At 38.5% G+C, this 11,112-nt stretch overlaps 1 protein-coding gene across 1 annotated transcript; it reads left to right on the top strand.

Annotated features, from left to right (window-relative positions):
* The first annotated feature begins 4,374 nt into the window (after window positions 1-4,374).
* Window positions 4,375-8,740, top strand: LOC149184471 (ribosome assembly protein 1-like). Its single transcript, XM_089417509.1, has 2 exons — window positions 4,375-5,627; window positions 5,851-8,740. Exons 1-2 carry the CDS (start codon window positions 5,133-5,135, stop codon window positions 8,590-8,592), a joined length of 3,237 nt encoding a protein of 1,078 aa, XP_089273635.1. The 5' UTR covers window positions 4,375-5,132; the 3' UTR covers window positions 8,593-8,740.
* The last annotated feature ends 2,372 nt before the right edge of the window (window positions 8,741-11,112 follow it).

Genomic DNA, 11,112 nt, shown 5'->3' with positions numbered 1-11,112 from the left:
CCCCAGATAATATATAGAGGAAGTGTATGATATTCCTTATATCTTGTCATCTAATCCAACAAAAAATATTCCATAGAAGATGTATTCCAATCAACATATATATTTAATATATGCAATATGCCATACCAAATGGAAATTGCGAATGAACATTTTAGAAAAAAGTGGACCACATCCTTCAGATCTGATCTGCACAATATGCATCTACCCGAGCCGATGAATCCCCTTTGACATAAATTATCCCAAGTTAATATCTTATTTTGCCAAGCCAACCAACCAAAGAATTTAATTTTAAGTGGGATGTTTCAACCCCAAGTTTTCTTGAACCATCTTCTTGCCACCGAATACTAAGGCACAAGTGTGATATACCATTACCAGTAATCTTTCTCGACCAAGATCTAACCCTGTATATATTTTCCGTCCCACTTGTAGATATCCTCATTTTCTATTAAAGAAATACTAGCCATGTATAGTTTATGCACATACCTGTCCCAAGACTCAACCAATATGCCATATAACCCAAGATCCTGGGAACTAGTCCATAAAGGATTTAAGAAGGAAGGCCCATATGTGACCTGTATTTGATTTATGTAATAAACCCCCAAATTATGTAAATGCTGAATTAGAGGAATAGGTAAAGTATGTTCACCAACGAATTTGTGAATGGGATCTAGACCGTTCTCCACCCCAAAACTAGACCCAATCTACCATTTCAAATTCCCAATTAGCCAATGCTTAATTTTCACCGTACTATTCCAAATGTATGAGACAACACATGGTACCCAGGCCCCATCCTTAATCCAAGTCACCAAAGACTGATTTCTCAAATACTTTTCCTTGATGATCCGTTGCCAAATACCATCACCATTTAATGCATGCCATAAACTCTTCATCAACAAAGCCCACCCAAACTTTTCTATATCCTTGATACCCCAACCTCCATCCTCCTTACTCAAAGTAATGTCCTACAGACGAGCCAGGTGGATTTTATATTCATCTTTAGTACCTGCCCATATAAACTATGATATAATAGAATTAATCCTCCCAATGATGTATTTAGGCATCAAATAAAAATGCATACAATACACCACTATACTCTGTAAGACCGCCTGTACCATAATTGGCCTACCACTAATCGAAAGCCATTTATGAGACCAAGTTAACAACCTATGCTCAAAATTTTCGGTCAACCAATACCAATCTTTAATGCCATAATTGTTCAATTTAAGGAAGAAACCAAGATACTTGAAACCTAGGTCCAACGAAGCATCCTCTCTAACAAAAAAGTAAGCAACATTTGCCTCTTTTGGGGACAAAGCAATTAGAAAGGATTTAGTATTTCTCATATAAAGACCTGTAGCATCACCAAATGTGAATATGATTTGGTGCAATACATTCCATTCTATAATTGAAACTTTCCCAAAGATGAGAACATCATCTACAAAAATTTGATGGATAATAAAAATGTTCTTGGAAATCCCTAATCTCGAGAAATACCCACATGAGTGAGCCACAATAATCATTCTGCCCATGCCCTCAATGATAAGTAAGAATAAAAGAGGAGAAAATGAGTAGCCTTGTCTTAATCCTCGAGAAACCTTAAAAGAGCTGGAAGGTACCCCATTAATTAACACAACGAAATTTGTAAAAGATATGCATGCCATTATCTAATCAACTACCAACACAAAAAGAATATCTCATGTGAAACCACATGCAAAAAATCCCAATCAACATAATTATATGCTTTATGTAAGTCAAGTTTCAGTAACAAAGCATCCTTCTTTTTAACCTCGATAGAATGTAAACATTCATGTGTAATAGCCACCACATCCTATATCTGACGATGTTTAAGTAATTCAATTTTTTGAGGCGCGATATATTTGGACATAGTAACTTTCAACTGATTTGCAATGATCTTTGAAATCATTTTATACACAATGTTGCACAAAGATATGGGATAATAATCCATGAAAGCAGTAGTATTAGAGACTCTAGATATCAAATTTATAAAAGTGGAATTTAATGCACGATAAATGTAACAAGATGTCCTCAACTCCTCAGCTAAAAGGAGAAATTCCAACCCCATGATATCCACAAAATGTAGGAATAATTCCATCGACCAACCATCTGGTCTAGAGATTTTATCCCTGGTGAATGACTTTAAGACAAACACCAATTCCTCTAAAGTGATTGGCCTTCCAATATCCTCGTTTTCAGCCTCATTGAACATAATCATATATGTATGAATGACTTCTAATTGTTTATCAATATCCACCCCATCCTTGTCCCGATATAGATTACCAAAGCATTGAACAACCTCCAAATGAAGTTCCTTAAGTGAGGAAATGCTTTTTCCATTGCCATCCTTCAGTTCCCAAATAATGTTTTCCCACCTCCTTTTAAAGGAAAAGTTGTGAAAAAATTTCGTGTTTTTGTCACCCCCAGTAATCTAAATGACACTTTTAAGCCTCCATTCCTCCTCTTTATACTTAAGAATTTCTAGCTTATGACCTTCCAAAGCCAAAGCCAATGTCTTATGGGAATCAAAGAAAAGACTAGGAGTAGTCAGATTAGACATTGCTAGATATTTTTTGTCAATCTCGATCAATTCATTAATATTATCTCTTTTTCTTTCTTTTCCCATTGGCACACCACCTTCTTTAATCCTCTAAGTTTCTGACAAACCACATCCATCTGAGAGGTCCCCTTATAGCATACCCGATTAGCCCAATTAGCCCACACAAATCCCTCAAATTCCTTATTTTTTAGCCAAGAGTGGTTGAATTTAAATGGAAGTCCTTTCCAATCACTATCCCCACACCAGTGAGGAATTATCGGATCATGATCAGACAACCTCGATGGAACAACCGAAGAACGTAGCAACCCAATCCACTCAACTAGGTTTTCATGGATAAAAAATCGATCCGAACGTTTTGCAATCCCATCTCATCCCGATCAACCATTCCTCCATGTCGGTCTAAGGGGCGCCAACAAAATATCAACCAAATGATTTAACCCGAATAACTCCTTGAAGTAGTCGCCCAATGGGTCCAACTTGCATTTTTAAACACCAAATCTCATTCATTGCCACAATTATATTCTGGTCACCTACCAATATAAGTGAGCCAATCTTCAACAAGCAACAAAATTCCAGTCGATCCCAGAACCTTTATCTAAATACGTATGGGGCATACATATTTAATATATGGAACTAGAACATAGAATCCATGGCAAAACCCAAAAGTAATATACTAAGAAATGAGGGCTTTATGGCCAAGAAGTTGAATTTAATCTAAAGGGATTTTGGGTATGTAACTAATTTAATTTTGGTTTCAGCTAGTGTTAATGGTGGTAATGTTTGGAATGCACTTTTTTGTTTTCCTTCTTTTCATGAAATGCCAAGATGCAAGCCTAAATTTAACTACATACACATTCCATCATATATAAAAAAAATGCTAGAAAGTTGAATATATATATCTTGTAAACCCATGTTGTAAACCCATGAAGTGTAGATAAGTTAGTTTATTAAATATATATACCTTATAAACCCATGAAGTGTAAGTAAATTAGTTTTTATAAAGTGACAACCAATTGTAAGAGTTACACTAACCCAAAAAACATGAACTCACACAACCGGAATGACAATATCTTGTTATTGCACCGATCTTTCTCCATCCAACCAATGAACTTTTAATGATGATGATGATGATGATGATGGTTAGCGTCCACTGAGACCAAATTGGTCTATGGGACCTACAATTTTCTTAATTTTTACTTGTCTGGCTCCTCGTCTTTCTTGGCGAGATTGGTGTTGTAGCTTTCTTTTTTTTCTCCACCGTCTTCCAACTTCCTTTATCTTGCATCTCCTTCATCTCTTCTGGTTCTTGGGACATTGGTGTCTTAGCTTCGCGATCTATTGTGTTCGTTCTTTTGAAGATAGTTGGAGAAGAAGTTTGGTCTAGGAGATCTGCTTTGCTGTTAAATGAAGATTTATTTTCTGCGGTATTCGAATCCTCATCACTTTTAATTTGTTGGGGCGGGTTTTCTCCTTGCTTGTCTTGAAAGTTGTTTCTTTCTTCCCTATTTTCTTGTGACTCAGAGTTTTTTCTAGAATATTCTTCTTTGATGACAGTGTAGTGTTCTTACATATATCTCACCACCAATCTAATATTATATTTAACACAAATTATAACCACTATAAAGCCATTTCTTTGTTATAAATTCCCTCAATTATAGGGTTTTACACCCACCTATTCCATCGAATGTAGAAAACTCTCCAGCTCCCACAAAAAAAAACCCGAAAAGATAATTTTTTAATATAATGGAATCTATTGTTGGAACTTAATTTTTTTAACATAACACCGTATTTATACGATAAACAAGTCTAAAAGGATTAAATTTGTCGGAATAACCAGCGGGGAAGAACAGAAGGCCAAGCCAAGAAGCACGATCATACTGCAAACCGCAAGGAGTTCACATTTTCGTACTATTTGGACTCGCAGGCGTTGATTTTTCATATTCCAGAAAAGATACTGTTCCACAAATATGCATTGTATATTCAAAATCACAGCCCCTTTAAACCCCAAAGCAGGGCTGTAGGGCACGCTATTGTGACCATGAGTGAAACACTAACATGGTGACTGGTATTTCAGTTTGCTTCAAAACCCTTTCTTAAGCACATTTTTTCCCCTTCTTTCCCAGGGATGTACTTCATGTTTATACAATACACGGGCAGTAGACGACCTAGAGCTTCTTCATTGATTGTGCACAGGAAAGAACCGAAGAAACAACGCAGCTTTAAACGCTTACACCCATTGGTTCAATATCCCTCTTTTAGCAGATATTCACAGTGCTTTTGGTAGGGATTTATTTCGTAGTTGATTAAATATAATTTTGCCAGAGCAGTTTACTGAATACAGTTTCTGTTTTAGAGGGTTTTTCTTTTCGAAAACCGGTTTGATTGATGATAGAGACGGAGGGGTGGTCAAACACTTGAAAGATCAGAAACAGACTCATCCTTAAACCCTATAAGGATAAGAAACCCTAGAAGAATCAGAAGCATAACCGTTTTAAACGCTAAAAGGAGCGACCCTTAGTCCCTTTGAGCTGAAAATTTCTGAATTAGAGGCTTTCCAATGGCCATTAGCGGACTCATGACGGAGATGGAGGGGGGACTGATCCCTAGAAAGATCAGAAACATTTGCATACTTGCTCACGTGGATCATGGGAAGACAACCCTAGCAGACCATTTGATAGCTGGGGCAGGAAGCGGATTGCTTCACCCGAAGCAGGCAGGGAAGGTTCGATTCATGGACTACCTTGATGACGAGCAGCAGAGGGCAATCACCATGAAGAGCTCCTCTGTAGCCCTGCAGTTTAAGGGTTATTTGATTAATCTAATTGATTCTCCTGGTCATATTGATTTCTGCGGCGAGGTGTCAACAGCGGCCAGGTTGAGCGATGGGGCCTTCATTCTCGTCGATGCCGTCGAAGGAGTTCATATCCAAACCCATGCTGTGCTTAGGCAGGCTTGGATAGAGAAGGTTACGCCCTGCTTGGTGTTGAACAAGATAGATCGCCTTATCACTGAGCTGAAGCTTACCCCTATGGAGGCCTACACCCGATTGCAGGTACAGTGCAATTTTTATTTATTTGTGATGTTTTTTGAATTAATTCTGAATATGAAGACTTGTCAAACGAGGTTTAGAAATGCTCATAGACATACATCTTAAAGGGTGTGGAAATCTCTCCTTTTTGCTTTTGTGTCTCCGGTAATTAGGCACATTTGATAATGGTCTTAGCTGTTGCGATCTCTTTATTATGGATGATGATATATTAGTCTATTATGCGCAGAACATTGTCCATGAGGTCAACAACATTATCAGTGCCTACCAATCAGAGAAGTATCTCTCTGATGTTGACTCTATTATTGCGGGAGCCGGTGAGTCCCCTGAGATCGAAGAAGGGCTCGATACTCAAGAGGGGGGTGATGAGGATGCATTTCAGCCACAGAAAGGTAACGTTGCATTTGCTTGTGCATTGGATGGATGGGGATTTTGTATAGATCAGTTTGCTGATCTCTATGCAGCCAAGCTTGGGGCAAGCTCCACAGTGTTGAAGAAGGCCTTATGGGGAAACCATTATTTTATCCCAAAGACCAAGATGATTGTGGGGAAGAAGGCTGCAGGGAGCAAGGCAAAGCCTATGTTTGTGCAATTTATACTTGAACCTTTATGGCAAGTGTATGAATCTGCTCTTGAAGGAAATCAAGGGCGTGGCATGCTGGAGAAAGTCATCAAATCCATGAATTTGACAATCCCTCCTCGAGATTTGCAGCATAAGGACCCCAAGGTTGTTCTTCAGGCTGTCATGAGCAGGTGGCTGCCACTTTCGAGTACAATTCTGTCAATGTCAATAGAGTGTTTGCCAGATCCCGTTTCTGCTCAATCAAGTCGTATTTCACGCCTTCTTCCTGGGAAAGAGGTATTAACTGATGCTGATGATGATGTGCTTCTCGAACTCATTCATGTCAGAAGAGCCGTGGAGACATGTGATTCTAGTATCAGTGCACCCAGTATTGCTTTTGTGTCCAAAATGTTTGCTATTCCAGTAAATATGCTTCCCCACAAAGGCCCTGGTGGGGAAATTCTAAACAATTTGGTGGAAGAATTAGGAGTGGGTGAGACAGATGCCGGGCATCAGGAGTGCTTTCTTGCATTCGCTAGAGTTTTCAGTGGGGTGATCTCTACTGGTCAGAAATTGCTTGTACTTTCTTCAGCGTACAACCCCTTGAAAAAGGAACCTCAGCATAAACACGTGCAAGAAGCGAAGGTGCAAGCCTTGTATCTAATGATGGGTAGAGGTTTAGAGCCAGTCGCTACAGCTTCAGCTGGTAATGTTGTTGCAATTAGAGGCCTCGGACAACATATTTTGAAAAGTGCTACTCTCTCATCAACACCTTACTGCTGGCCATTTGCAAGTATGACCTACCAAGCTGGGCCCATCTTGAGAGTAGCTATTGAACCTTCAAAGCCGGCTGACATGGCAGCTCTCAGGAAAGGTTTGCAGCTTTTGAGCAGAGCAGATCCTTTTGTTGAAGTAAGTGTGTCTAGCAGAGGTGAACAGGTTCTTGCAGCTGCCGGGGAGGTTCATTTAGAGAGATGTATTAAGGATTTAAGAGAGAGATTTGCTTGTGTTGATCTGGAAGTGTCCCCCCCTATTGTTTCTTATAGGGAAACTATAGAAGCAGAAGGTGCCACTTCTGTGGACAGCTATAAGAATGTATCAACAACTGTTGATTTTGTCGAGAAGACAACGCCCAATGGGAGATGCACAGTACGGGTACAAGTTATAAAATTGCCATCTGCATTAACTAAAGTTCTTGATGAGAATGTAGAACTGTTTCAAGATATTTTAGATGGAAAGTTGGGCCATGGAAAGACTGCTAGTGTGAGTTTGAAGAAAGAAAGTAAGGGTGATCAGACTACAGGTGGAGCAGTTGAAACAGCAGAGGATCCTATTTTGGTGCTACAGAAACGGATGATTGATGCAGCAGACACTGAGGCACATGAGGGAAATCAAGGTTTTGACAAAAAAAGGGGCAAGGAAGATAGGAAGTCATTGCTTAATTTACTCCAAAGGATATGGGCCCTTGGTCCAAGGCATGTTGGTCCTAATATTCTGCTAGTCCCAACTTCAAATACTTTGGGAGGAAGTGTAAAAATTTCAGGTGGCATTTTAAATGACGACACCTTTGATATGGAGCCTGTTTTGGTTCGTGGTTTTCCCCAGATCTCAGAAAAGCTAGGCCTTGCAGAAGTCTCCAGTGAAAAGTCAAATGAGGTGACTTCAAATGTCAATGGTAACAAACAAGAATTGGATTCACTTTCTGCGGAAGCAGAAGGTTTGGAGAGTAGTGTTGTATCAGGATACCAGTTAGCTACCGCAGCTGGTCCATTGTGTGATGAACCGATGTGGGGTTTGGCTTTCATTGTTGAAGCTTATATATTTCCTGTAAGGAGCAAGTCTTCTGATAGTGATTATGTTGGGGAAAATGACAACAAAAATAGTACTTATCTCCCTGACCAGTATGGGCCATTTTCAGGCCAGGTTATGACTGCTGTTAAAGATGCATGTAGGTCTGCTATCCTTTCAAAAAGGCCTCGCCTTGTAGAAGCAATGTATTTCTGTGAGGTCAGTGCTCCAACTGAATATTTAGGTCCAATGTATGCTGTGCTTGCGAGAAGACGTGCACGGATTCTGAAAGAAGAGATGCTGGAAGGTTCAGCATTGTTCACTGTGCATGCTTATGTGCCAGTTGCCGAAAGTTTTGGATTTGCAGATGAGCTTCGAAGATGGACATCAGGAGCTGCAAGTCCTCAACTTCTCCTCAGCCATTGGGAAGAACTTCCTCAAGATCCATTTTTTGTTCCCAAAACAGAGGAGGAATTGGAGGAGTATGGGGATGGTTCAAGTGTTCCAACAAACATAGCTAGGAAAATGATTGACACTGTTAGACGGCGTAAGGGTCTTCCTGTAGAGGATAAGGTAGTGCAGCATGCAACAAAGCAACGGACATTGGCACGGAAAGTCTGATGTCATTCTGTAACAAGGATTTTTTGGTTCATTAGTTCATAGTCCACTGTTTTTTTTTGAATTGGTGCATTAATAAATGCAAAAATGCATGTTGTCAATACTTTCTTATGAAAGACACGTTGGTTTTCTAAAACACATCTTTTGACTTATACAGAGCTGAATTTTTTTCTTTGAATTGAGAACTTGTAGATTGGAAAGGCAGAATTTGACAAAATTAAAAGTCAGTTGTTTTATTTAGCATCAAATATCAATATATTACGAATTGCCCACCATAATTAAAGAGATTGTGAATGCTTAAACAGCCGTTATCTTTCTTCCCAAAACATTCGATAACCTTCTACAGTTGTAATGGATACAACTCAGATATGCAACTTTGCTCCTTGTGAAGATAATGTAAAAGGTTGAACAAAAGGGTTGGGCAGGTTTATTGCAAGCATACATCCACAGTCGAAGGAAAATAAGTTCTGTGCCTACCCATTTACTTTCAATCCATACCTTGAACCCACCATACTTCAATAAAAAATAACCTCCACAATGTAGATACTGTTGCATCCATGAAATGGCATCAACTAGTCAATTGCCAGCAATATGATTTGACACTTTCCATAAGTGACTACGTTTTTTTAATAATTATATTAAAGAAATGATTTGGTCAAGAACTAAAAAAAACATGTAGAAATTTCAAAATCCAGTTCGAGTTTAAACTTTACCAAACATACTTTGGCCGAGAATGGTCAGTCTATTATAAGTTGTGTAAGACGGCCACATGAGACCATTTCTTTGTTACATTACCATATGTTTGACAAATCATATAAACTTTACAGTGCTTCAAGATCACCTATCAGTAAACGGCACCTTTGAATACCTGGAATGAGCCCTCTGCCAATAATCTCATCTCTAGAGGAATATTAGAAGGTCAGTATTTTAGGGCATTATTAGTCCCTGCCTATGGCAGGATACTCTTGTTTTCAGTTTTTAAATTAGTTCACTGTGGTATATTTCAAAAGCATTACACTACCTAAAGTTTGGGTAAACGATATTGTTCTTTAAAAACATTTTCTTCATTTTTGTTAAATTTTAAAAAACATTTGCTGCATTTTTGTTAAATTATAAAAACATTTTCTACATTTTCATTGGAACAAAGTTATTGAAGTGACGTGTGGTGTCATTGCCAAACCGCAAAAATTCCTTATTCTCAATTTTAAAAACAATAAGAAACTAAGAAACAATAAGAAAATAAGAAACAATAAGAGCCCTGCATTGATGTGCATTGAATAATTCGTTAACTAGAGTTGCAAGTGGTGGTATGCTAAAGCTATCAGTTCTGTCCCAGCTGTGCTCATTGCTGGTTGTGAACACATTTTATTCCTGTCCTTTTCCAGGCTGTATCATCTTATCGCGGCCACTGCCAGGAAGCATGGTGTTGTTTATCCACTCTAGATAAATTTTGCATTGCCCTTCAGTGACAATTATGCTTTACGATGAGCATACATGGTTTGCTTGCTCTGTCACAACATTAGACAAAGCAGCTGATTTGCATGACCCGTCCATTGAAATTATTAAACCATTCCTTCTTGAGGGGCATTTGGTTCATCTGTCTGTTGGCAGGTGGATGCTTGCTCCCTCAATGTTCTCTGTCATTCCTTGTGTCCTGCTACTTCTTTCTCTGTTGGTTCGTACCTCTTTTGACCACCTTCCACATTGCCGGCTTTGCTTCTTTACACTGCATTGCAAGGAAGGTGAATTTATTCTTCTAAACATTTGCGTACGAATTTGTTGTGTTTTCCTTTTTCTTGTCTTATTTTCATTTCATTTTCGTTGCATTTTCTAAATACTATATATGATATAGCTTGTTCTACATGCTATAATGTTGTAACTTGTTGCAGCTATGTAGAGAAGCACACAGTCGAGGTGGGTTACTGCTAACTGATGTCTATCTTAGTTGACATGCCGCCAATTTAATACAAACGCATGCATGATTAGGCATATAACTTATGTGATGTTGCGAATTAGGCTAATTTGTATGATGCTGCGAAAGATCTTCAGCTTGCAGTTGTGTATATAAAAGCATAGCAGAGTATCATCTAAGATGAAACCACAAACAGTCTTAAGAGGAATGATTTACGATCCTTGTGGTGTCAGTTGTACCTTGCTTCATATGAATACGACATTGTTATTTAATATTAACATATACAAGGATCTAAATGTCCTTTTTTGATTACTCTGCAATTTTATTGATTATTGTATGGTATATCAATATGGGCATGCATGCGTGGATGTTCATTATGGGGTAAACAAAGTATTGAGATATGATTATGCTTAGTAACTGATTTCATATACCAAGTCAAATTGGCTTTGCCGTGTGATTTCATATGCTCGCACGTGCAATATGATGATCAGTCTATGTTTTGTTTATAATGCTGGGTGACACTTATTGGTTTACAAACGGAGAACAAAATGCTGTAATTTTAAAAATATTTTGTTGGATATTGGTTCCACTCACTCATTGTTTGATTGAGT

The sequence above is a fragment of the Pinus tabuliformis genome, chromosome 3_2 (genome assembly GCF_031772625.1).
Source record: "Pinus tabuliformis cultivar Carrire ecotype Pingquan chromosome 3_2, CPIR1, whole genome shotgun sequence".
NCBI classification, from domain to species: domain Eukaryota; kingdom Viridiplantae; phylum Streptophyta; class Pinopsida; order Pinales; family Pinaceae; genus Pinus; species Pinus tabuliformis.
Note: the sequence above shows the minus strand (reverse complement) of the source record. Positions and strands in the feature narration are given on the sequence as shown.

What these genes read in the sequence shown, in the direction of transcription:
- LOC149184471 (XM_089417509.1), top strand. Translation starts at nt 5,133, where the DNA reads ATGGCCATTAGCGGACTCATGACGGAGATGGAGGGGGGACTGATCCCT. An exon ending in AGGCCTACACCCGATTGCAG is followed by an intron (nt 5,628 to 5,850) that starts GTACAGTGCAAT and finishes TATTATGCGCAG; the next exon opens with AACATTGTCCATGAGGTCAA.